Below are 27,643 nucleotides of genomic sequence, written 5' to 3'. Positions count from 1 at the left end.
TTAGTTATGTGAATTCTAAATATAGATTTTTATATTGTGTTTAAAAGCTGATAATAGGTATAACCTGCATTAAAGGCATAACTATAGAAATATCAGTGGTTATAAACTTTAGTACACATATCCAAAAACACTTTAGTGAACTATAGAGCAAATAATCCTGGCTGTTGTAATATACAATTCTTGAAATTTTTGTAACTTAACATCATGAAAATTATGTTTCTTGTTCACATGATAATCCCATGTGTGTCAATGGGATTGGGGTCAGACTCCGCTGCACTTAGACATAGGGACCCAGACTACTTCTGTCATTTTTTTTTTTAAATTTTCTTCACTTTATTTTTATATTTTTAAAGATTTATTTATTTATTTATTTATTATTCTGACTGGGCACAGTCAGAAGCGTGGGAGGGTGAGAGAATTCACCAGAGCCAGAGCAGGGAGCAGAACAGGCAGACGGATGAAGTACACTGCTGAGGGGAGCAGCGGGGGGCAGAAGAGGTCTGTGCGCCATGTGGGACCCTCACCCGGTGGCCGGGGATCGAACTGGTGCTGCAGAGGCTGTGGGCAGCTTCACAACCTAGCACTCAACCACTGCGCCACCAGGGGAGGCCCTACTTCTGTCATTAACAAATGGTTTGAAGGTTGTCATGACCTTCTCCGGTCAGTCAATAAGGAAAGAAAAAAGATGGTTTAGGGCCTCCCCGGTGGCGCAGTGGTTGAGCGCTGGGCTGTGAAGCTGCCCACAGCCTCTGCAGTGCTGGTTCAATCCCCAGCCACTGGCAAGGGTCCCACATGGCGCGACAGAACTCTTCTGCCACGCCCGCTGCTCCCCTCAGCAGTGCATTTCGTCAGTCTGCCTGTTCTGCTCCCCTCTCTGGCTCTGGTGAATTCTCTCACCCTCCCGCACTTCTGACTGTACCCAGTGCTTGTATAAATAAATAAATCTTAAAAAAAAAAAAAAAGATGGTTTAATATACTTCCTCTTAACAGCTTCAGCATAGAAGTATTCACATCACTACAGCTCACATTCTATAAGTAAAACTAGCACATCTAACTAACAAGGTACAAGAGGACTGGAAAATGTGGTATGCCTATGTGCCCAGAAAGAAAAGTAAATGAGTTGGTAGGCATCTAGTCAGTGTCTACCAAAGTCTGCCCTTCTGATAGCCAGGTATCCATTTCACTCTTCTTCAAATGCACCTTCCTTCCCCAAAGCAGGCAGCTCGAAATCGCATTCAGGACTGTATTCTGAAAGGGCAGACTTTCCATATAAAACATAGTCTTCTCCATCATGTTTGAATATAGCTCCTCATTGTTTACTTATCTATGAATTAAAAAGACCAGTTGTATACTGTCTTGCCCCCATCCAGAATATAGTGGTGGAACTATAACAAATACTCCTATTCAAAAGGAAAAAGTATAGAGAAAATATATCAATCAGTAATGTAACTTTGAAATCCAGTGGAAAGACTTTATAAAGACTTCTTCCTTTCAGATGCAGTTTTTCCTTAATTAGACCATTATTCTGCTTTTAATGAAGAAATACCTTTTAAGTATATTATCCATATAGTTTCTGGTTCAAATAACCCTTGAGGGATTTGACTTATATTTTATCATTCTTGCTCATAGCTGAAGTAGGTTTTGGGGTCACAATATTCCCTGTTGGAGGTTGCACTTCTTCCTGTCTGCAGGTAGTATTAAGGCTTCCAAACAGTTACTGACTTTTAAAAAATAAGTTTTTGGTTTCATTGGCATTATATTCCTTCAGAAAGTTTAGTAAGTTTCTGATCTGTTTCACTCCACTCAGTCTCATATGCCTCTAACTACAATTAAAGTTTTTTGCTAGACACTACTTTTATGTCCCTCCTTGCTTGTCCCTTTTTTTTTTCCTCTCAATTTGATTGCAGCTGTCTGGATATTTTTTGTTAACAATAACTTTTAAGTACGAATAATAATACTTTTAAGATGACCTTTGCCAAGGAATCAAGTCATTCAGCCAAGAAGCCTTATTTTGTACTCTCTGAAAAGCCAGTTGATGTCTATTGCCCATTTTTCAATGACATGTTTTAAAAGTCATTTTAGAAATTTTTTGTACATTACAGATACACATTCTTCTCTTGGAAAATATATTTCCTCTTGGTTTGAAAAAAAAGGTCTCATAAAATCTTCCTTCTTATAGCATTTTTCAATACCAAATCTTACTCTTTTAGTCTAGACACAGAGAGTGAACCCAAGAGACCATAAATTTCTACTCTTTTCATTTTGATTTCTTCTTAACAAGCTGGCCCATTCTAGCTTGAGTTCATTTTTTTTTCCTATGATATCTTTTCAAAAGTAGCTAGCACTTTAATAAAGCACACACAAAAAAAAACACCCTGTTCTCTTCTGCTAGTTCTCCTGTAACAGGGTGGTCCAGTCCTATAACACTCCTAGTACCCCAGGTGACAGTTTGGAAAGTTTTGCAACTGTGAAACATGGGTTATTATATGGCCATCTTCTAATATCAGTTTCCTTGCCACCTAAAACCCAACCTCTAAACCAATGACACATATTTTAGTTTTTTATTTTTTATTTTAACATGTACATTCGAAAGGCAGGAACTAGTAAATGCCCCCATCTACATGCAAGATAGTAAGAAAATGTAGTTGAGTTGTATGCAGAGAGAATGGGGAACGCTTTTGATGACCATCTAGCCAGATTCTTCTCCCATGGAGAAGGAAAGAATAATTTTATTTCCTGATGATTCCAACTATGTTAAAGCTTCTACCAATTACTAAGAAGCCAGTCTACCTTACATGAAGGTGGTAAACTCTTGAACTTTCTTTTAATCTTGTAAATTACAAAGTTAAATAACTAATTATTCATGAGGAAGTAACTTGAAAGCAACAATTTCCATGTTTTTGGAGCTCCCATTATATGCTAATATTTAGCCACACTTAACATTTCCTTAAAGGATCATTTCCATATTTTTAAAATCTAATGGTTTGAAATGTTGCATTACATTTAAGTTTTTAAACCACAAAATGATTTTATTTCAAGATCCTAGTGGTTTTTCTGTTTCACTTTAAAATTTTTCCTTTTCAGTGATGAAAAATGCTTTTAACATTTGTAATACTGTGTAGCTTATTGGCATAAATTGTGATACTTCTTTAGTACATCGAAATATATAAAATATTTTCCTACCTGAAATGCATATTAGCTTTACAAAATATAGATAAAAGGTATGTTACAAAAAGTTTACTTAGAAATTCTTTTTTTCTCCTGATATAAAAAGCAGTCTCAGTCTTTTTTGATTTGGCTTTCCTTTGAAGTAGGTTTCAGAGTAATCAATGTAATCCCTTATATACTACATTAAAATTATATGAAATGTAAAACTATTATATGATACTGTGAGTATACTTTGGAAACCAGCATTGTAAATAATGTGTTTGACATTAATGACCTAAGTTGAATAGTTAATACATATTATGTATGTGTATGTAGGTGTATATATATGTTTATATACCCTATTAAAACTGATATTTTAGGAGTCATATAGAATAAAGGCTCTGTGTCCTGTTTTGACTTACAGCTATAAGAAATTGGCCGATAGTAAAGAAACTGAATTCATTAGCCATTTACCCCTCAAGATGACCACCAGTGTTACATCTCCAGAGCCACAAAACATGAACCAATTTTTTGACAAAAATGAAGAGAATGTGGGTTTACAAAAGACAACACATGAAGGTATAGAAACTAGCTGTCCAAGAGTAAATGTCATGGAAGAACATATAGATAAGATGTACCTTGATATTTTGAGGAAAAAAATATCTGTTGCTCCTTCATTTATACCTCAGGAAGACAAAATAAATAAAGTGAGTATTTATAATCTAAATTGATTTGACACATTGATAATTTAAGTTATATAAGTATTCTTTATAAGTGTGTACTTCTTAAACTTAAGGGATTGATTATATGTTAACCTCTACATAGATCCTAGATATTTGTGAGCAACATGTATTAATTATCCTGAAGTTCCTATTAAATAATACCACTGTAGCATTTGTTTTCTTTTAGAAATAATACTTTATATTTTTCTTGGCTTTTTTTTTTTCAGTAAACATAGTTTAGAACTTGAGTAATATAAGAAAATAAAGTTTATCATCATTCTAGTGCTTTCCATTCAGTCTTTTTGGTAGTCGTTCTGCCAAAGTAAGTTGACATTTCATGTAAATGCTATCAGCAACTGTTGAGGAACTTATATTTCACTGTCCCTGACCTATTCTAATTTATAGTTTCCATGATGTCAATATTCTACTTTTTTTTTTTTTTTTTTTTTTTGTGGGACCCTCACCGGTGGCTGGGGAATGAACCGGTGCTGCAGAGGCTGGGGGCAGCTTCGCAGCCCAGCACTCAACCGCTGCACCACCAGGGGAGGCCCCCAATATTCTACTTTTATTTTATAATTTTGAATTCGGTTTTTATCATAAACCATTACTATATTTTGTGGAATAACAGTACTGATAAATTTCAAATTTGAGAAATCTAAGATTTTATGTCATTTCAAAAAAATCTAAGATTTTATGTCATATGTCCTTCCTTGCTCTTCTCCATGCTTTTTTTTTTTATTCTTGACTTTGAAGGTGTGCTTCAAAATATTAAAATTCCAAAGAATTAGAATTAAAGAATTTTAATGTGTGGCTTGCTTTCCACAAACATTATTTAGTAATCACTAAGGTTTTGTTATTTGTTACATCTTCGTTTACAACTATACTTGAAGTTCATTTAAGTACTAATGAGTTTATACTTGTTGTATGCAGGCTTTTAAGTCTCAACTCAGTTCTGGAGAAGAAAGGGATGTAATTGGTAAACAGGTACCATATAAAAAATCCAGAAGTGCACCTCCTTTACATAAAAGAAAACCCCAGAGTGGATTGTATGCATCAGTTAGGAGTTCTGGCTATGGAAAACCCAGTTCACCTTTCAAGACATTTTCTACTCTTGAAAAGAAAATTTCAAAGGACAGCATGAAAAGCAAAAACTTGAGATCTACCACTACCTCAAATCAAGCTAGGAAAAAAGGTAACCATATATTCTTCATAATAGAATTCTATGCATGTAATATAGTAGGTAATTTTATTTTCCTAGTTCCTTGTTTCCTTATATGAGCTTTTCTTAGTCATAGAAAATGATTATTAAGGTATTACATTCCATTTCTGAGAGATTCAATTTGCAGGAGGTTTCTCATCATTCCAGTAATATTTCTTGAATGAAACTATTGAAGTATGGGAAATGAATAGAAAATAGGGGAGTCAAATCCCCCTCATCTGGTTCACTTTGTAATATCCAAAATATCTACCAGAGAAGAGCTATAAATTCAGAATGCAAATGGCAACGTATGAATAAAGGCTGATATAGAGATTATCTGGATATTTATTCAGTATAGCTTTGGAGAAGGGGGATATTTTTATATATCATATAATGCATGTTTTTGTACATCACAGTGCTTCTGGTAGTTATTTTCTGATCTAGTCATTTATTGATAATATGAAGGGGTAGTTTTCAACTTCAGGAACCCATGCAGCTATTAAAATAAGTAGAAATGCTAACATTCCTGATGTTTTTAGATTAGGGGCTGGCAATGGAACCAGAAGTATTTTTCCTTTACTTTGTGATTAAGTTGAGTAGGTGACCAGTTTCTTCAGTTATCTGGTGATAGCTATCATGAGGACTGCCCTCATTGGAAATTGTTAGTTTAAAATGACTTTGCTCACCTCTCCCTGTAACTATCAATTCCCTGGCCACTTTGACTATATTTAAAATTCTTTAGGCGTTAATTATTTCCTTCTGCCTTTGTGGGTGTATATTTGCTACAGCAACCTGTACTGATAAGATGGAAAGGCTAAGGCTGATACCTCAGAGGGAAAAATGAAAGCAGTAGAAGCTGGATGTCCTGGTGATATAGGAATATGGTTCTCTAGGATTAATACAAGCAGGAGTATTCATTTTAGATACTATTGGAAACAAGAAAATAAAATTTTGTTTTAATATCATTTACTCTGCTATGTTTATTTTAGATAAATTAACTCCCATTTTTAAAGTGTATTTAACCCAAATTCATTTACTTAACAAATATATTTTTGAGCATCTACCTGGTCCAGGCACTGTTAGAGGCCTTTGAGATACATCAGTAAACAAAATAGGCAGAGAAAACCTCCCCACCCTCATCTTTTGATCTATCCATCTGGTGAGGAAAGACATGTTTTCACAGAAAGCATAATAAATAAGTAAATAATGTTATATGTTAAGGGGGACAAAAATTAGAGCAAGAGTGTCAGTGATGAAGTGTGGCAGTTTGCAATTTTAAATGGAATAGACAAAGTAAGGCCTCATTGAGAGCCATATGACCAAAGATTTGTTGTAGGGGGTAAGATTATTCACTGGAATATGCTTCTGGAATATACTTCTGGAATATGCTTCTGGAACAGCCAGTGTAGAAGTCCTACAAGTAAGGAAAAAACAACTGGCATGTTCAAGGTTAGAATCGTTTGAGCAGAGGCTTATGAGAGATGAGAGCAGAGAGCCAAAGGATGGGTATATGTATGTATGTGTGTGTATATATATCTTTTTCTTAGGTATTTTAAAGAGTTAGGTGTATGGGCCTCCCTGGTGGCCTAGACGTAAGTCTCAGCGCTATCATCACTATGGCCTGATTTTGATTCCCTGGCCAGGGAGCTAACTCACATAGACAAAGCAGACCTCTCCTGTCTCGCCCACTACTCCCCTTCGCAGTAAAATCCTCCTGTTCTGTTCCCCACTCTGTCTCTCGAATCCTCTCACTTCCCACACCTCTGGCCTATACCCCCGTTTTTCTACATACACACAAAAATAATGATAAATTCCTTTAAAAAAAAAAGAAAAAGAAAAGTTAAGTGTTCATGAAAAGGTGGTTGCTGAAAATTGCTGAGCATGGGAGTGACCTCATTTGACTTAGCTTATGCATGAGTTTTTCTGGCTGCTGTGTTATATATAGACCATATGTACAAACATATACCCAGACCTTCGGAGGCATAGGAAGAAGCACAGGGACCAGTTAGAAGTTGAAATAGGGCAAAAAGAAGTTGATTTTAGGAATCCAAGTTAGAAGTGATGGGGCTTGAAGTAGGATGGTGGCAATAGAGATGTGTATTCATGTGTACACAGCCACACGTTGCTGCGATATTGGGTAATTGTGTAGTTGGATTTATCAAGAGAAGTGTCTTTTACCAAGTGTCAGTACATTGAACTGAGAGAGAAGAAAGAAAGGAACTGACAATGTATATGAAATTTAAGTTGAATTATGAAGGCAGAGATGATATCAAGGGCTGTGGTACAGTATTAGAACAGGCCGGACCAACACACTGTGAGTCCCCATGTATTTACGATTTTTGGAATTCAGGAAGCAGAGGGCATGAGGTGGGAGGTAGGATTGATAGAGTAAAGGCCTAAAACTCAAGATTCAGATGTGTTTATGTGACTGGTATTAGAAAAAGACAATATACCAGTGGGAGTAAGTTGAGGTGGAGAGAAATATGAGGAACCAAGCACCAGTGGATTGAAAAGATCACCTATGAGTATGGTGGGATTACTAAGAATGAAGACAGAATAATGTCACAGTGGGTGGAAGAGGTGTGGGATGATATAGAGATTGACAGATGAAAACATTATTTGTATGAGTATTTTTGCCCTATTTCAATATTGCATGAGATTTGTGACCACCAAAATAAAAATAAAGCATCGCTAAAATTTATATTAAAATATATTGATAGACCATGACTTTTTTTATACTGAGCTACTTTTTCTCATTAGACTATCTATTAAGTATGACTTTTTATTTGTCTTCTTATTGAAAAATTTCTCAGAGCAATGTTAGTTTTTCAGAACTGTATTTCCTTTGGGATGTTGTTATTTGTTACAGGTAGGTTCTCTGAGAAGCAGACAAAGATTGAGAGTAATAGAAATTCTAGAGAATGCACTTGGGATCAACATTGGTACCCCGGTTCTTGTATGCATGAATAAATAAATCTTGAAAAAAAGAACAAAAAGATCCCCTACACTTAAAAAAAAAAAAAAAAAAAAAGATGAAAAAGAAGCCCCAGTCCCAGGGCTTCCCCAAATGAAAGATTTCTTTTCATGAATCAAAGCAGCCAGGATAGGCACAGAGCATGTGCAACTGTGAATCCTCCTTTCCTACTGCAAAAGTCTAACTTTTGCTTTCATTGTTGCAAGATACCTATTCAAGGTCCATGATGAGGGTAGGTGCAAGGTAAAGGTTCATGCCAATTAAATCGTCAACTTCTTAATCAGGAAATTTGTCACTTTTCTGGAATCCCCACGTAGGAAACTTATTTTACTCTTCTTTGCCAGAACCTCAATCTGGCACCACAGTTGCATGGGGTCTAGGGAGATAAGTGTTTCATTGGGCACATTGCTGCCCAACGCAAAGAAGGATTCTGTTACTAAGTGGGAAGAGAAGATTGGCAGCTAGCAGTATTTGTGATGTGGTTGTTTTCATTTTTATTCTGAGTCAGTTTTCTTTATTAACTCGTTTTTATTTTTAGACTAGTAATTTTATTGTCATGAAAGAATAAATAGTTGCTCATTATACAAATTCAAAAAAATACAGAAAAGTAAAAAGAAGACAGCAATAATTTAGCCAGAAACAACTAGTGTTACACTGGGTGAGCACATTCCATGCGTGTCCCTGTATGTGCTTCTGCAGATAAAAGGACGCGTGTGTAAGTGTGTGGGAGGGAGGAGTGAGACAGGCCTATGGATAAATGAACAAAACATTTTATAAGAACCTTAACGAATAAGGATTCCACTTATAAGTTCTTTTTAAGTAAGATTTTAATTAAAACATTAGATTCAGATTTACTGAAATCTAGAAGGGAAAAAAAAGAGACTTCATCTTAACAATAATGTGTCCCCAAAAATATCTCTTAAAAAAAAACAAATTCTGAATTCCCCTCAAGTTGTCAAAACCCTGTTGTTGGTTTTAACTATAACTTTCACTTTTATACATTGTCATGTTTCTCTTCTACGAAATATAAGGAAATAAAACCCATACATTCCTACTCACATGCATCCTACCCATTTTTGTTAGTTTTATTTTTATTTGCTCAAGATAGATGTCCGTTATAGTATCTCCTGCAACTGAAAGTCCTGTCAGCTTTTGAATTTAGGTTCTAGTTATTAAGAAGATAGGATGCTTTTCAGTAGTCCCATAGCCGTGGCTTCTTTATTCTGGAGTTATTTTGATTGGTTTATTGTTTCACTGAATTTTCTCAGCTCATTTTTCCAGAAGAGCTTATGGGTTCCAAATTCTATGATGTTTTTTGTTTAAATTTTATATCCAGGGCCTCCCCTGGTGGCACAGCGGTTGAGCGCTGGGCTGTGAAGCTGCCCATGGCTTCTGCAGCGCCGGTTCGCAGGTTTGATCCCCTGCCACCAGCAGGGGTCCCACATGGCTGGGGTCCCACATGGCGAGACAGACCTCTCCTGCCTGGTCTGCTGCTCCCCTCAGCAGTGTATTTCGTCAGTCTGCCTGTTCTGTTCTCCGGTCTGGCTCTGGTGAATTCTCTCACCCACCTTCTGACTGTACCCAGTGCTTGTATAAATAAATAAACAAACAAACAAATAAATAAATAAATTTTATATCCAGTCAAAATTTTTTATTTTTTAGGCTGGGGAAAACATACCGCCCATGTACCATTACTAAAAATAAGTATTTCATGTATAAAAATTCAGAGCTAAGGGAGGGAGAATCCTGCACTAAAGGCACTGGCTCACTGTAGCGTGCCTGACATCTGCTGCTCAACTGTCACTTGCTAGGGAGAATGGTGGTGCTAGGAGATCGCAGCCCTTTCTTTTGCCACATTAATAGATCCCCAGTGACTTTGACATATTAATGCCTGCTTTTAAACAGTTTATGAATTCTTGAAGAAATTTCTCCAGAAAACCTATATCAAACATTGCAAATTTAACATGATTACTACTTTTTTTCAATTTTATTTTTAAACAATATTTGCTTCCCCCCACCCCCTCAGGTTGAGTCCCCATAGAATTTCCTTCCCCAAGGCACCCATGCAGCATCACCACAGTTCCCTGTGCTCCTCCCTCTTACCCTCTGATGCCTCTCCCTCCTCCTCCCCTACAGTATGTCTCTGATTTATAATTGTCTGTTTTTGCTTTGTTGTGTTTTGTACTTTTTTTTTTTTTTTTTTTTACAATGATATCTTATTTGGTTCCCCTATATATCCTGTTTGATCACTACTCTGTAAGAAAACCTCTGGGGAAAAAAATCTTTGAATGAGCTACTATGTAGTTCACTTTTAATGAAAAAGTAAACTTTACATTTAAAGAGTTAGAAGAAATTATATTAAAAATAAAAATTTTGAATTTTTCACCGACATCTAAGACAATAAATCTTTACTGAATGTTCAGCTCAGAACCTGTAGTATTTGAATATGGGCCTCAAGGTTTCCTTCAGGTTTGGGAACTTAAAATCTGAAGATTTGACTAGAATAATCACATTTTTTCTAATTTAGTATATGTCACCAGGATAGCAATATTTGATATTTTAAATCAAATTTAGACTAGTTGTTAAAATCTATGCAGTTTATATTATTCCATTATACTGTATCTTGATATGTATTATTAAAATGTTCATAAAGTTGGCAGCTACTTTTTGATTCATTTAGATATTCTTGTTACTGCTATGAAAATTTAGAAGAATAATTTATTTACAAAGCACTAAAGATTGAAACTGTCCCAAGTCCACATTCTTCTCACATATATATTTAGCTACATTTGTCATTTGGCATTAATCTTGGGTCTGTTAGACTTTTGTGTCAAATTTTGAGATGATAATGGAAAACATTTCTGAGGGCAATGAGACAGCTATTGGGATGTTATACTTCAGCCTGTTTTGATGTCCTCGTTTATCTTATTGTTCTCATCATATTGCTTTTTAATTACTGAATACACATTCAACTTTGCATTTGTTGAGCTTTTATCCATTGTTTACACTACTTAGAAATCTTATCTGGAACAAAACTCATCAAGCCTGCAGCACTTAGTAAGCCAGCTCCCAAAACTGAAAGTTTCTTAGCGGCTCCTAAGAATTCTGAAGGTCCTACAGAAACTGATTCCGGTGCTCAGTTTCAGAATGTAAGTATTGAATTTCAAAATAATATTCACAATGTTTTTACAGGCTGAAATGATAAAAATAAATTACAATAAAAAATTTTGTTTTGCTTCCACACTGATATTCTAATTGTTCTTATTGAATATTTATTTTGTTTAATAATAATATTATTAACCACGTTATTTTTATTCCTTGTGTTTTTTTTTTAAATCTTAAGTAAGATCTTTCAAATCTTACTATGTAAACTTACTATAATAAAGTGATGCTTTCCTTTAAAGAATTCTTCAGGATACCATGCTGGGAACAAGGAAGCAGAACTGATTATGCTTAAAAGAGTTCAGGAAGCAGAGGAAAAGTGGAAGAATGCTCAAGCCCTAATTGAGCAAATTAAAGTCACATTCTCAGAAAAAGAAAGAGAGCTAGAAAATAAGATGGAAGAACTAAAGAGTCAACAAGAAAAGGAACTCTTTAAACTGAGTCAAGACAATTATATTCTTCAAGCCAAGGTATAGACATTATTGTGCTATTCTTTTTTTTTTTTTTTTTGATAGGTAATTTGAATACCTTGCTAAATGCATCATCATTCTTGTCCTGGAGCCATTTGACTTGCTGTATAAAATATTCACATGGTTCCTGAGAATACCACCTTATAGCAGAGCCCAGATTAAACACCCCAGGGAGGGGAAATCAAAATTTACATTGGCTCATTTTGATAGTTTTCTCCTGTTCAAATATCATCTTAAAACAAGTTCCTTGGTTCATTGTTCTCCTGTTCAAATATCATCTTAAAACAAATTCCTTAGTTCACCGTGACCTTCAGAAAATACAAAATTTTAGAAAGAATTGCTATAGAAGGTCTAGATTCAGAGAATGACACTAAGTAGCATTTCTGAGTATAGAACCCTGGCACAAAACATCACTGTAGTGATTTAACTGTAGTTTGTGTTATGTTCGTTCCAGTGTGGTTATATGACAATTTGAAATTTTAAATCTTGCGTTTTCCATTATTCGTAATTTCTCACTCATCATTTGGTCCCCAAATTAAACAATTTCTGTATTTTTTCAAAGTTAAGTGGCTTTGAAGAAACAAATAAAAAACAAAGGTGGTTACATTTTGAAACAAGTGATCCTGTTACTGAAGAAAAATTGAAGCATATCCAGAAAGAAATACAAGAACAAGAGACTCTTCTTCAGGGCTATCAGCAGGTACTGAAATTCTTAAGCACTTGTGGGTTTATTCTTGAGATATTTGGATTATAAAGTCATGTGAAAATATTTCTGTCTATTTAATAGGAAATGGGGACTCTAAAAAATATGAGGAAGTAATAATTTAGTCTGCACATTTCTTATGGGAAAAATTTAAGTGCTTGAGAGCATGGGTTCAGGATTAAAGAATCTATTTAGTCCTGCTCCACAACCTCGGAAAAATCTCTTCACGTCTCTTAGCCAGTTTATATATCTGTGAAATGGGACTGATGATAATAGTGGCTGCCTCATAAAGTGGTTGTGAAATTAAGGCAAGACAGTGTAAACCAACTGCTTAGTGCCCAGTGCACAGTAGCAGTCAGTGAATGTTGCCTGTTAATATTTTTAATAACCACGTTCCTTAGAAACTGTTCTGTTTTTCATTAGTTTTCTATTATGCTTCTTTCGACTTTTATGTTCAGAAATAAGAATCTGAAATCAATTGTAACTTTACTGAGAGTGTAAAGAAATTTGAGTTAAATGAGAGCAAATCTGTGTGTCCTACAGAAAGCAGAGATGACCTGACCTGACAGCCAGGACAGATTTCATGATCTTCAATTAGTTTTCTCCCTATCGCTTTCCTTTTTTTTGCTTCCCTCTTCTTCTTCTCTTTCATTACCTTTTATTCTTTTGATTACTATAGCCTCGGCATTGAGTCTGCCAGTACCAAGCACTGTCATGCGGGCATATCCAGAGAAGGCATTACAACAGCAGTTACTGCATCATTTACAATAATGAGGTAGAACAGACTGCCCTAGAGTCAGTGAGAACCTTCCAAATTTGCCATTCTGATCTTGCGATAGTAAAGACACTTTTTAGGGAGGATGTCAAAGACCCAGAAGTATGTTAATAACAACCCCCTCCTACAAAATTCATCTTATCTATGTATGTATTTATTTTTCTATATTTCACTATTCTAATATTTAAGCACAGATCATCTGCCATACACTATTCCAGACACAGTGAGACAGTCCATAGTTTTCATTAGATCCTTAGGGGTCCTTGGTTTTCATCAAATTCTTTTTTTTTTTTTTTTTTTTTTTATAGAGGCATGCTTTATTTATTTGTTTGCTGGTTTGTTTGTTTGTTTTGTTTATACATGCACTGGGTACAGTCAGAAGCACGGGAGGGTGAGAGAAGTTTTTCATCAAATTCTTAATTTCAACGAGCTTAATAAGCCAGAGCACCTAAGCACATATTTAATTTTCTCCATCTGATCTCACTGTTAGTCACTCTGGCTCTAGCCTGGTGATGATATGGGTTCTCTACCTGTCCTGACTCTTTCAGAAACTCCCATGCTCATAGAAAGTTCCTCAAGCAGGCATGGACACTGTCAGGGCAAACATCACATGCCAGGATGGTATGTTCATTATTGATTTTGGGAAAATGGATATCCCTATCTTGGGAGTCCTCAGTAGATTTGACAGGCCTTTAATGCTGAAGCAAGGGACCAGAATCAGGCAGACCAGCTGGCAGGGAGGCTGGGAGACTGACAGCAACTAAGCCTCCCAGCTCCCGTGATCTCCATACTCTCTTTGTGGCTTCTCTTCTCTCTGGTAATGATCTTCCCCCAACATCTATACTTAAAGGTACTTGTGCCCCGTGCTCTTCGGCTTCTCGGCCCGGAGATCATAGGCATGCCTGCCCTGTGCTCGCGCTCCCAAGTGCTTCTTGCAATAACACATTGTCACGGGTGGGCAGTGAAACCTGGGAGGAAAGCAAGGCCGCAGGTGGCAGCTGTAGAAGCTAGTGGTGGGAAGGGAAAAAGAGCCTTAGCCACTCCATTTTCCCTATAGACACTGATGTGGCTACATCCAATTTATTTCACTGCAGACAGGCACTCCAGAAACAGAAAAAAAAGGATGCAAGCAGTCCCACTGGGTCTTTCTGCCTGTAGCTGGATGTGGTTGTCCTGCAGCCCAGAATCCTGAGAAATGCAGAGCATTGACTTTACTTTAGGCTCTTTGGCTTTTAAATTTTTGCAACTTTTTTTTCCCCAAGTAAGCATTTTGAGCAGAATTGTTTTTAAGATACCAAGATTTTTTCAGAGATAATACAGAGTTTAAAATAGAGTTTGCTTACTTAATAATTGAAGAAATTAGAAGACCTTAAAAATATTTACTATATCTGCTGTAAGCATATATACTTAATTACTTTGATTTTAAATTAAGATGTAATTTTGTTTATAAAAGGAAAATGAAAAATTGTATAATCAAGTGAAAGATCTCCAAGAACAAAACAAGAAAAATGAGGAACGGATGTTCAAGGAAAATCAGAGTTTATTCAGCGAGTTAGCATCCTTAAAGTAAGTCTTTTTTTTTTAATTTTTTAAGATTATTTATGCATACAAGAACTAGGGTACAGGCCAGAGATGCGGGGGGTGAGAGGAATCACCAGAGACAGAATGGGGAACAGAACAGGCAGACTGACTGAAATACACTGCTGAGGGAAGCAGTGGGCGAGGCAGGAGAGGTCTGCTGTGCCATGTGGGTTGCTCCCTGGCCGGTCGATTGACTCGTGCTGCAGAGGCAGTGGATTGCTTCATAATGCAGTGCTTAACTCTTTGCGCCACCAGGGAGGCCCAAAGTAAGTCATTTTTAAATTCTTAAAATCAGACTGTTTCTGAGCAATTTATTGTGATAGTAATAATACATTTATGTTCTTTCAAAATAAATCAGAGAACAGATGCATAAAAGTCATTTGCTGTCCCAAGTAGCTGAAGACTCGGAGCCCACTAAAAACCAGAGTTTTACAGATCTGTTAGCAGAACTGCGGGTAGCACAGGTAAGTTGCATCAGGATTTTAACTATTAGCCTATTAGTGATAACAAAAATTATTATAAAAATCCCCATATGTGTAGAGATCTGTTTTGGTAATTTATGGAAAGTAAGGTCTGTTTATATATTTCTACCATTGAAAATTAAGAAACGGGTAGCATTTAGCATACGTGTGACCTTAACATGGGGAAAACAGTGTAGTGCTAGTTTCAAGTGACATCCCCTGTATGACTCTACTTCTCATCAGGCATTTATCACATGGAGCCATCCTGGAGACACAGTTTACTTAGAGGATATAAACATCACTGCAAGAAAGTTCCTCATTGGAAATGTAAAGTTAAAATAGGAAAATTATTTGAAGATAACTGTTCACCTTTAAAAATTAGTTGCCTTTATACCTGTTTTCCACTCTTAAGAGACAGACTATAATACAAACATTTTGTCCTTCATACTTAATGCAGAGGTGAAATTCAGTAGCTGCTTCATAACTCCTTATTTTTATTGAATTGTATTGTAAAGAATATGGCTTTGATTTTGTAAAGTAATATCTTTTCAGTGCAAAAACTTTGAGGTTTGGGGCAGATAAATTCTGTTTTAAACAGAACAATTCCAGGCATTGCTGGTAGTACCTACCAGTAATTGTAACGATCAAAACCTGTGCCATATTCTAAACATCCCCTGTGGGAAGGCAGTTCATTCTCCCCACTCCCTCCTATTTAGAACTATGTCATTAAACTAAAAAGCCCTTCCAATCTAGTGGAATGTTTATGTAAATTAGAAAAATTCCCATTACATGTCCCTTTTTGAAAATTAGTATATAAAGTGAGGTTACATAGAAATATAACCATGCCATAACTCAGTAATTGAAGCTTAAAATTTTTGTAGTACATAAAATGCAGCTTCAAATGTGAATCAGCTAGGGAGCTTCAGATTTTTGTAGGTACAGAACAATTAGGTAGTTAAGCAAATAGAAAGAATAAATGGTTGGACCCACACTCTCTTAACAGTGAGCCTCAAAAATTTAGCAAGAGTGAAAAGTTATATTGCCATTCTTTATGAAGGCTTAGAAAACTTAATAGTTTCAGGCATAGCAGTTAGCTTCATTGAAAGACCATTTATTATTGGTGATCTTTTAAAAGTGGTGATTTGAGCTCTCCTACCAGCCTGTGACTATGCAGGTGTTTCTTTTTACAAACCGTTTCCTTTTGCAAAGCTGCAGCTCTCCTGCCCACCGGTGACTATGCAGATGCCTCTTTTTCTTTCTCTTTTTTCTAACCTGTCCTTTTAAAATGTAAAAATGAAATTCAACATTTTTCTGACAAACAGGAAACTAAGATTGCCACTAAAAGCAATGGGAAATGATGGCTTGAAATATAATAAACTTGTTGTAAGAGCATATCTGTGTTCTCAGAGGAATATGGTCTATAGGATATAATCATTCAGCAGTTTGTGTTGATGTGCCAAGTGTTATGGATGCATTTATAATACAAGAATTAGCAAAATACAACCCTGTTTTCAAGCAAATCTATGGTATGTCAGGTGGTGATGATTGTAGTGAGAAGAAAATTGAACAACTCACCCCTCCCTTTAGGCTGGGGTGTGATTACTGTTTTATATGGTCAAGGAAGGTCTTGCTGAGGCTTCCTTTGAGCAGAAATCCTGATGAAGTGAAGGAATGAGGCACCTGGCTGTCTGGGGGCAGAGCACTGTGGGTAGAAAAAACAGTGAGTGCAGACTCCTTTGGGTAGGCCTGTGCTGGGTGGATTCAAAGAACCACTGGGAGGTCTCTGTGGCAAAAGTGGGGTGGGGGTGGGGAGGGGACGATCTGCAGTAGATGTGGCTAGTGGTGTGGCCAAGGCAGGGTTATGTGATGCTGTAGGTAATGGTGAGGACTGGGTTTTCCTGAGAGGAATGGGAGCCACCACAAGATTTCTGAGTGATACTAATAGACTTTTCAGAGAAATTCTCTGGCTCCTGTGAGCAGAATAGAGTTGAAGTGGTAGGCTTGGGGGTATAGGGTAAGTGGAAAATTATCAGGCTTTTCGGCCCTCCCGCCATTAGCATTAATGATGGATCCCTGCAGTCCTACATGTATGCCTGTAGGGTAAGTGAATAAGTATCAGGCTTTTCTGCTGTCCCTCCATTAGGATTGATGATGGATCCTTGCGGTCCTGAATGCATGCCTGATGGCGGGCACCTGGAGTAGGGTGTGGGCATGCGTAAGTGGATACACCTGTGCTGAGAGACAGGGCTTATAAGGGCGGTGTCACGGAGATACCAGGAGAACCATGAGAGCAGCAGAGAACAAGGCCACCAGGGAACGCCTGAGAGCCCAGAAAGAGTGAAGACTTGCTGGGCAGGCCTAGCCTCCCAGCCCCCGGCACCCCTTGCCAGCCATGTACCTGGTAAATCCCAATAAAAGCCTGAAAAGCCACTGAGGGCTCCAGGACTCTCTCCTTACCCTGTCTGCTTGAGTCATAGAAAACCTGCACTGTGCCCATTCCTGCCTCTACAATGCCTGATGGCGGACACCTGGAGTAGGATGTGGGCGTGCATAGGTGGGCACAGCTGGGCTGAGACTGATCTTATAAGGGCAGCGTCATGGGGACACCAGAGAACAAGAAGAACAAGTGAGCAACAGAATGAGAGTAGCAGAAAGCAGAACGAGAACGAGAGAATGCGGAGAGCCCAGAAAGAATGAAGATTTGCCGGCCCCCCGGGCTCCCCTGCCTGCCGTGTGTACCTAGCAAAAGCTCAATAAAAGCCTGAAAAAGCCGCAGAGGGCTCCAGGACTCTCCTCTTGTGGTCTTCCTGCCACTCCAGGGGGTTATTGCTGTAATCCAGGAGGGTAGGCTAATAGATGGAAAACAAATCTTTAAGGTTGTGCAGGGTAAAATGATTGGAACTGATTTTAGTAGGCTATGGCAACTATTCTAGAAAGGGAAATAGTGATTAAATCCAAACTAAAATTTAGGAATTATTTAGCTGTAGGCGTTATAATATATTAGGTAAAAAAGAGACTGTAGGGTAAATGAAGACTTCTCAGGCTTTTGTACCCTTGGCCTCTGGGGCTATCACCAGAGACCTTGAATGCAGGAGGCACTTAGGGGTGTGGGCGCAAGGCATGCATGCCTGACGGCGGGCACCAGAGTGTGGTATGGGAATGCATAAGTGGGCACGGCTGAGCATATAGGTGTGGTGTCACAGGATAGTGTGGCAGGGGACAGTGTAGCGGAGAGCCCCTGTGAGAGGAGACCATGAGAGGACACACGAAAGAGCCCAAAGAGTAAAGGATTCTCCAGGGCTGGGAGCTTCAAGGGCCCCCATCTCCCCACCACCCTCCTGGCACCCCTGCCTGCCCTACACCTGGTTGCCTCACTACACATGTTGTAGAAAGATCATTAAAAGCCTGAAAAAGCCTCTGAGGTCTCGAGACTCTCCCTTGCCTGCTCTGCTTGTTGCCTGCCTGCGCTGCAGAGACAATCCCACAATTTGTTGTGTTTGAAAATAATTTGCTTTTGTGTTTCTTTACATATCAAGAAAGAAAAAAACAGTTTATTGGAAGATATCAAAAGATTGAAGCAAGACAAACAAGCTCTTGAAGTAGACCTGGAAAAAATGAAGAAAGAGAGAGACCAAGCGAAAGATCAGATTGTTTATGCTACAGGTAAAATGCTGGACTCTTAACAGTTTACCTTCATACTCAGAACTGTTCTAATCTTGAATTTAAGTAATAGCAATTGGATAATATAATCAAAATATTATTCCCTTAAGTATAGTATGTTTTAGTATTTTTTTTAACTTAGTAATTAATGGTTATATGCATTGATTGGTTTTAGCAGGAGTAATCACAAGGTCAAAAAAATTCAAGGGTGATTTTGAATTTGACATTGTGTGTTTAGTTTATACGCCTGTCATCCCAGCTCGACTGTGCCCTTCCTGAAGCATGGACTATCTTTTCATCCCTGGTTTTGAAATACAGGCTCTTGAGTGTCTGCCAAAGACACAAATCATACTGCACTGTATTTGTAGAAAACACAAACATGGTGTTTCTTGGCAGGGAAAGCAAAGGAGAGTAAAATTAAAATGCAGGAAAATTACAAGTGTACTGAATAAGGGTTTGGGGAAGAGTTGCTTTTAAACTGGGCCTACACAGGTGAGGAGATATAGAAGTGACAAGATGGAGGGAGACAGTGTTTCTTGAGCAAGGTATAGAGTGCACCTGTGGATCGGCAGCCAGTAGCAGAGCACAGGCCAGACTTAGTCAGAGGAGCCCTGGTTTGGCAGAGTAAGGATCTTTGTTGTGTAATGTTATGATCAGTGTGAATAAAATATGTACAGTAAAATCCATTCCTACCTGTCCATAATAAAATCACATTTTCTTTCCTCAACTTTAAGATGTAACAGTAGTAGCCATCACAGAACTCATTGTGTTAAATGAAAGCTTACACTGTAAACACTAGTTAATGTTTGCCATTGTTACTTTTTAATATAATCGTTGGCATTCTTCATTTTTACTCTCTTGAATCCAACATTTATTTTCCTATGGAAACTACTTTCCTTTTATGATAAAAGTCAGCAGGAAGATACTACCAAATTTCTATGTAGCCGACTTTGCTAAGAGTTTGAAGATTTGAATTGTGAATACAATCTTGTCCCCCTTAACTGGTAAATGAAATGGATACTACCTTGCATATATCAGTTGTTTTTTTTGCCTCTTGTTTTTTCATAATGCTTTCATTAGACAGGCATTGGTTTTAATTTAAAATTCTTAAATTTATCATATTTGCATGTTTTGAAAAATTGCAGTCAAGTTACTGAGTTATCTTATAGGTGAAAAATTGTATGAAATAAAGATTTTAGAAGAAACACATAAACAAGAAATTAGTCGTCTCCAGAAAAGATTACAGTGGTATGCTGAAAATCAGGAACTTCTGGATAAAGATGCAGCTCGGCTTAAAGAAGCAAATGAAGAAATTGAGAAGCTAAAACTTGAGGTGATCATTCAAATGTTTCTGTAGATGAACCCCATTATTTTCAACTATTAGTTCCACTTAGTTTTTTTGTGTCATCAAATCTATATTGTTAATGAAAATAAGGCCAAACTCCTTTATCACAGACTGCCAGGTCTGCATGTGGTCAGACCCCTACTTATCTCTACCTTCTCTGGTACCACCCTCCCCCAGAGTCCCTTCTGTCTGCCCATGTTGCATCTCACTCTGATTCTTGAACATACAGGTTTGTTTCATTTATTTTGTGTTGGCCTGGAATACTTTGGCCTCAGTTCTTTCCATGTCTCACTCCTCTTTCAAGTCTCAGCTGCCAATCACACCCCCACTGACTCTTCACATTCCTTCACTCTTGTTTTATTTTCTGCAGGGCACTTGTCAGTTTCAGAAGCTATTTATTTTACTTATTGGTCTACTATATTCGCCTTTCAGCTCTTTCCTTACACTGGAGCATAAAAGCACCAAGAGGGATCTCACTTTCTTGTTTGCCCCTAGTGTCTTCAGCACAGTGCAGGATCTGAATAAACGAATGGATTGGCTTGCCACCCTCCTGGTGCTTTATGTTTTAAATATGCTTCCTAACATGTTCTTTTCGTATTGATAGGTTGAGAAACTGAAAGCTGAATCTGGAAATCCATCTATTCAGCAGAAGATACGTTTAAAAGATAAAGCAGCTGATGCCAAAAAAATTCAGGATCTGGAGCGACAAGTATGTGTTAAGGGTAAATTTTCACTAAGGAATTTTATATACAGTACAATTTCATTTTCTGCTTTAGGAGGTCTTACATTTCTGCTTTAGGAGGTCTTACAAAAGGAAGAAATTCTTTTTAATCATTTATTTTAATATAGAACTGTCCCTATTTGCTTGATATACATACAGTATTTAAAATAAATTAATAAAAGTAGTAAATATTTTACATATTATACAGCTTTGTACATAAAGAATCTTGGGGGGATAACATTAGTTTACAAATTGTATGTGATTTAGAAGTATAGGATCACCCCCTTCAGGTGTATACTACCACACCACACCCACCACCAAAGGGCACATAATCTTCCACCATAGTCCATTGTGCTTCTTCCCCACCATAAAGAATTTTTAGACCAACATGCCTCATGTATAAAATGGTAGACCTGTTGATGAAAGATTATTTTGCATCCTAGCTCTGTTAGACATCTAAGAAGCAGAATTTTGATACTCTGGGTGTAGAGTTTAGGATTCTTTCTTCGGACCTGATAGGTGAAAGAGGTGAACTGAAAAAGAGAGCCTTGAATTGGAAAGTGGTTATTAATGCTTAGGAAATTTTACAAAACACCCTGAAATCAGAACATTCAGCTTCCATTGACCATGATCTTGAACTCTCAATCACTATTTAGGCTTAGAACTATTTTATGGTCAGTGTAATTGGGAGCCCTTTTTCCAAAATCATAGTAATGATTATAAAGATCAACAACTTTTTCATTAGAGTAGCTGTTTTCTGGGGTGGAATTATTAGTTAACTTTTGCCTCTTTTTAAAACTGTTTTAAAATTTATTTAATCCACAATTAAATATTTAGAGTATGAATTTATACCCCTGCTCATCAGGGAGCATGATTCTATAGTCAAATCATGACACTTAAATATATGGTTATTATTCCATCACAGACCCAAAACTGTGAGGTCATCACTAAGTTGAATATTTTTCTAGTTTTATAAGAAGAAGGAAAACTAAGCAAAAAATTTACTGTTACTTTTACAGGATCTGTTCTAATGTTAAAAGGTATGATTTAATAGTTTAGTTCAGTGGCCAGGAAAGGACCAGGACAAGGGTAGTTTGAAGGCTAGAAATATTCTGAAGTAACTGTAGTCCAGGATTGCTTGGCTTTCTTTCAGTGCTTAAGATTTAGATTAGACAATGTAGAAGCCATCCAGAATTGTAAGAGTGAAAAGACCGAAGGAACTGTGTCTTTATTAGGTTAAAGAGAAAGAATGTAGAACTGAATGTGTAAGAGTAAAAAAATAAAGCATGCCTAATAGCAAAATTAAGACTTGAAATGGTGATACATGTTAACCAGAAATTGAATGCTTTATAAAAGTAAACATCTTTTATTAGCACTTTATTTAAAAGTCTATTGAAATATCTAGATGATATCTAACACATCTTTCCTCATTTAGTAGTATTTTATAGTTTGCTACATTTACATTTCAGATTTTAAAAATTCTGCTTCTATCACCATTTCTGTCCTTATTTTAAATTTTAATAAATATTTTGTAATACAATTATATGCCAGTATAACCAGAGCCATTTTGGAGCCATATTTTTAATAGATTAAATATGGAATAAAATATCTCCTTTCCTGAATTGCACAAAAGTAAAAATGAGGCTTATTAGGTACGTGTTATAATGAGAAGTTCAGATTATATACATTCATTCATGCTTCCATTTAGTGGACTATTTCATAGTGAGAGGTAATGGTTCATAATTAGAGTTAAAGAGAATTAAACATTTCCTTTGTATAACAGCAATGTTTTCAGTGACCAAAGGATAATATTGAAAGAACACTTAAAGAAAATATAAATAAAATTAATTTTTTCCCCAAAAAGTATACATTTCAATAGGCCAAAATTAAATTGAAAATATTTCTTGAATTTTTAAACCAATGTATTACTTGTGAATATGTTAAATTTTTTTAAGTTTAGATCTTCTCTTTTTAATATACCTGGTGTTTATGTGCATGTATATAGTATATACCTGCATATGCTTATATTTAATGCAAATAACTAGATTTTTCATACCAGAATAAGCAAAGCTTTGAAAATTTTGCAGATGAACTAATTTATAAATATTTACCCATATATTCTAATTTATGATACATCTGTGAATATGCATGCAACCTTCAGTCTTGAGATGTGATGTAAACATTTAAAACCTGGACATGACTTTATTTTACAAAAGTAATGTGTAAGTTTATACATTAAGCTCATTATATTTGTGACCTTACATAGATACAAAAATATTTCAATAGGTTAAGGAAATGGAAGGAATTCTAAAGAGAAGATATCCCAATTCTTTACCTGCTTTAATACTGGCTGCATCAGCAGCTGGTGATACAGTGGACAGAAATACAGTAGAATTTATGGAAAAAAGGATTAAAAAGCTAGAAGCTGATCTGGAAGGCAAAGATGAAGAAGCAAAAAAAAGCCTTCGTACCATGGAACAACAGTTTCAGAAAATGAAAGTAAGTATCAGGTCGCCATGAGGCTCAGAATGGACTGGAGGCTGGGGACTTGAGATCTCATATAACGAATAGCTCTGAACATCTTTTCCCACAAAACCTTATCATGAGAATCAGTGGATGCAGAAGATCCATCCTATCTTTTTGTCCTCCTTCATTTAGCAAATTTTCTTTATTTCAAATGCAGAATAATGATAGAATTATCTGTACATTAATTGCCTCTCAATGTTAAGCCTAATAGAAATTAAGTCATGAAAAGGCAGTATAAAATATCTGACATGTATTCAATATAGAATTGTTTTTTAATGAGTTGAAAATATTTTCAATAAAATTTATCTAGAGAAAGGAGAGGAAATGAGACAGAAGAATGTATTGACAGAGTAAGAGGCAGAGTAATGTCTGCTAGAAATGTCTTAATTTCTGAGTTTTCCGATCCTTCATCAAAAAAGACGGATTCAGGAAATACAAGAAACAGCATGATCACGTATAAAACAAGACATGATATTTAATTTACTTTTAAAAATGTGTTGAGCACATGGTCCCTGCAGTAATTCTTGCTGCTATCACAGATAGCTCATCCTGTGCAATTCTAATTACCTGTGAGAAATAGACAATGTCATCCTATTTTACAATAAGGGAATTTATCTTCAAAAGTGTATGTCATGCCCAAGGTTCTGCTATGAGTGACAGAACAAGGTCTCAAAGCCACTGTTTTTCTAAAAGGCAGAGCTCTTTGCCAAATATTTCTGTCCTGAGAGTAGCAGCAAACAGAATATTAGAGTTCAGAAACAGTAAAAGATTGAAAATCTGGATATAGACTGACCTGCTGTCAAAGGTCGTATCACAGAGGTTGGGTCTCCTTTACTCTACCCTTCTTCAAATCTCTCTACCTCCTACCAGGTTCACTTTCTTCTCTCAAGATCCTAAATTCCAAGGTGTACTCCTCTAATCACCCAGCTCACTTGCCCTCTGCTCTGGTTTACCCATCTTTTCACTCCTGTACTCAGCTCTGTGCTTGTGAAGGACATGGTTCCATTGTGAGGGCAGAGCTGCCATAGATGAGCAGACATCCAACCTCATGAATTCTCTGTGCTGCTTGGAAGCCCAAGGCTCAGTTCCTGCTGCCATCCCCCTAAGTAGGCAAACCTTCCATTAAGTTCATCTTGCCCCCACCCCACTTCCAGCAGACCCTGCCTCCTATATATTGACAGGCTGCACCATCACAGACAGCAGGCTTCAGGCCAACCTTCAGTTTAGGCCCCGTTTCACCATTAGTTTCATGATTTGTGTTACTTAACCTCCCAGCCTCAGTTACCTCAAATGTAAAAGAGATTTAGTGCCACTTTGCTCCTAAGTATCTTTTAATTCCTCTCTGTATCAGCATGTCACTCTACTACCATCATTAATAAAAATGGGTGATTACCTCAATAACCTCCTGACTGGTCTACACACACCCACCTCGCCCCATCCACTAACCAGCACAACACTAGAGTCAAAATTGTATTTTTACATCTCTGTCTTATCACACACACACCTTTGTTTTTACCCCTCAATGACTTCCTATTCCTTTTATGATAAATATAAGGCCAGGACTCTCCTCCTCCCGTGTTTTCTCATGCCCCATTTCATCTAACCTGTTAACACCGCCCTGTTTCTTCTTGCTGTGTTTCCTATGTCCACATAAAGTTGTGTTAGTATGCTTTGCTTTATTGTGCCTCACAGATAACTGCATTTTTTTTTTTTTTACAAGATACCAATAAAAAGATGACCATTTGCTGACGGCTCACATGATGGTTAGCAATTTTTAGCAATAAAGTACTTTTAATTAAGGTTGTGTTTAAATATTGTGCCAGGCAACTCAAATTCGTGTGACTTGTTATTGAGACATTGGCATTTTTGTGGCATATTGTGAGCCTGCAATATCTCTGCAGCGTGCCTGCACTCCGTTGCCTCTGACCTGTATGCTCTGCTCCCCTCGTTCACAGTCTGTGAGTTCCTGCCCTTCAGCTCTCAACCCAAGCAGTTTCCCAGTGAAATCTTTCCTGGAATCCCTGGTAGACAGATTACCTCTGCAGACACCGCTAGCTCCATGCATCTCTCCTTCATAGCATCCACTACCTTTACAGCCATGTGGATTGATCATCCATGATTGCTCTCCCCTCTAGCTTCTGCTCTTCATGATGGCTGAGACTATTCTGGCTTTAATCACCATGGTATCCTCCTGGAAGAGGAATAGACCCTCAGAAGCATTAGTTAGTTATTTATACTAAAGCTTGAGTATATAAATTCCAAGCTTATTCCCTGTAAGATTTCTAAACTGATACTAGGTAGTCAAAAATGTGCTATTTCTCAAAGACTTCAGTACCCTTGTTGCTTTATTGCTTTACCTGTTTGTTCTTGCAGAGGTGTAGTTTGTCAGTTTGCATAGAGAAAGATCATATTAGGCTTGATTTTGAGGCTTACAATAATTACATGTATAATGTTTATAAGACAAGATTATGAAATTATATCACAAAAATTAAGACTGTATGTTATGCTTTTCAAAGATTAGAACTTCATGTATTTTCAACCATCTCAGGAAACGCAGAGTTGGAGGTTCAGAACATAGGATATGTTCCTGAATAAAGGAAGAGGGAGGACTTGGTAGAATGCATAGTTTCTGTAACTGATGAAATGTTTAAATAGGGGTCTTGGCATTATATGTGTTCTTTTCTTCAGATTCAATATGAACAGAGATTGGAGGAGCAGGAGCAGTTACTTGCCTGCAAATTGAAAGAAGCACCCCAGGACAACTCCAGGGTTAAAGCACTAGAGAAGGAAATCAGCGACATTAAGGAAGCCCATCAAATCACTGTAAGAAATCTTGAAGCTGAAATAGATGTTCTTAAACATCAGAATGCTGAACTAGAACTCAAGAACAATGATAAAGATGATAAAGATTTCCAGTCTATAGAATTCCAGGTGGAACAGGCTCATACTAAAGCTAAACTGGTAAGGCTGAATGAAGAGCTGGCTGCAAAAGGGAGAGAAATACAAGATCTTTCGAAAACTGTGGAGAGACTTCAGAAGGAGAGAAGAATAATGTTATCTAATCAGAACCTCAAAGGTAAAGAGGAAATGACTGCAAAAAGGGTGAAGAAAGATGTTTTGCACACAGGTAAAAGAAATGCTAACTCCTTCCCTGGAACCTTGAATGGCAAGCTTTACCAACCACAAACTTTTACTGATTCCCGTATTTCAGAGGTTTTGCAGGAAAACTGCAGATTGAAAACTGAGCTAGAGACATTAGGTGTGGAGAGGAATGAGCTGAAGAAGAAATATGAAGCAACAATGAACCAATTTGAAAATTCCATGAAAAGGTAAAATATTGGCTTGTAAATATCAGTTTGTAAAAAGATAAAAATCGAAAAATTATAAGGTGTATTTCCCCTGTGTAGCTAGGTTAGCCCTGAACTGAATGCGTAATGGAAGTTTAAGAAATCGTGTTACATTGCTGAGCATAGCTCTCTGTCAGTGGGATCCTCTGCCTGCTGGAAGCCCAATATCTGAACCTCCACGTCAACTCGAACCATGTGTTTAGACCGACCCATCTTGTCTTTTTCCTGTATCTAAGTGGTGTTTAATATGTTCCTCACCCATTGAGCCTTTGTGAAAATGAGTGTCATCATTGATTGCCATAGGTAGATACTGTTTTGAGAACAGCTTCTATTAAAACTAGTTGAAAATTAAGAGGGGAAGGTCCCCTCTTCCAAGGTAATTTTTCACAGGTACCAGTTTTCCCTCAAGTAGCCTCTTGTTTTATTTCTTCTTCAGTTCCTCTTAAATATGGCTGTTATGCCCACCACTTTTAAAACCGGTCTCTCAGTAAGGACCTTTCCCAATCTGGTAGAGTTTTCTCCATCCTTATTGTCCCTGAAAATGTCAGCGTTGCTCGCTTTCATGTAATAATTGCCTACTTTAACCTTAATGACGAGGCAACTCTAACTAAAAACTCCTTTTCTGTGCCTCTTAACTGGTTCCTGTCTCCTTTTCATTCTCCCTCCTCAAAACTCTGACTTTCTCTCAAGGTTCAGTTTTTGCTTTCTATTTATTCTCTTTTCTTTCTCAGTTTTTGTGAACCATGACTCCTAAATTTACTTTTCAAGCTTATTCTCTTCCCTGAGCTCAGATGTTACACCTCTGACTCTTGGATTATTCCTCATGAATAAATAATGTATGCCAAATTTTG

At 37.0% G+C, this 27,643-nt stretch overlaps 1 protein-coding gene across 4 annotated transcripts in view; it reads left to right on the top strand.

The window, feature by feature from the left end:
• CEP162 (centrosomal protein 162) overlaps positions 1 to 27,643 on the top strand; it is a 69,725-nt gene that overhangs the window by 26,864 nt on the left and 15,218 nt on the right. For 3 of the 4 annotated variants that reach the window (XM_054699011.1, XM_037520045.2, XM_054699010.1), the window contains 12 exons: positions 3,572 to 3,854; positions 4,800 to 5,061; positions 11,057 to 11,190; positions 11,446 to 11,673; positions 12,236 to 12,373; positions 14,605 to 14,717; positions 15,091 to 15,196; positions 18,730 to 18,856; positions 20,023 to 20,186; positions 20,803 to 20,907; positions 23,206 to 23,418; positions 26,134 to 26,774. In XM_054699011.1, coding sequence (XP_054554986.1) covers positions 3,572 to 3,854; positions 4,800 to 5,061; positions 11,057 to 11,190; positions 11,446 to 11,673; positions 12,236 to 12,373; positions 14,605 to 14,717; positions 15,091 to 15,196; positions 18,730 to 18,856; positions 20,023 to 20,186; positions 20,803 to 20,907; positions 23,206 to 23,418; positions 26,134 to 26,774 — 2,514 coding nt within the window. The remainder of the gene's footprint in view (positions 1 to 3,571; positions 3,855 to 4,799; positions 5,062 to 11,056; positions 11,191 to 11,445; positions 11,674 to 12,235; positions 12,374 to 14,604; positions 14,718 to 15,090; positions 15,197 to 18,729; positions 18,857 to 20,022; positions 20,187 to 20,802; positions 20,908 to 23,205; positions 23,419 to 26,133; positions 26,775 to 27,643) is intronic. The other variant, XM_054699012.1, reaches the window with a different exon arrangement.

Source organism: Talpa occidentalis, unplaced genomic scaffold (assembly GCF_014898055.3).
Source record: "Talpa occidentalis isolate TD23 unplaced genomic scaffold, MPIMG_talOcc4v2.1 talOcc4.2, whole genome shotgun sequence".
Classification (NCBI taxonomy): Eukaryota; Metazoa; Chordata; class Mammalia; order Eulipotyphla; family Talpidae; genus Talpa; species Talpa occidentalis.
Note: the sequence above shows the minus strand (reverse complement) of the source record. Positions and strands in the feature narration are given on the sequence as shown.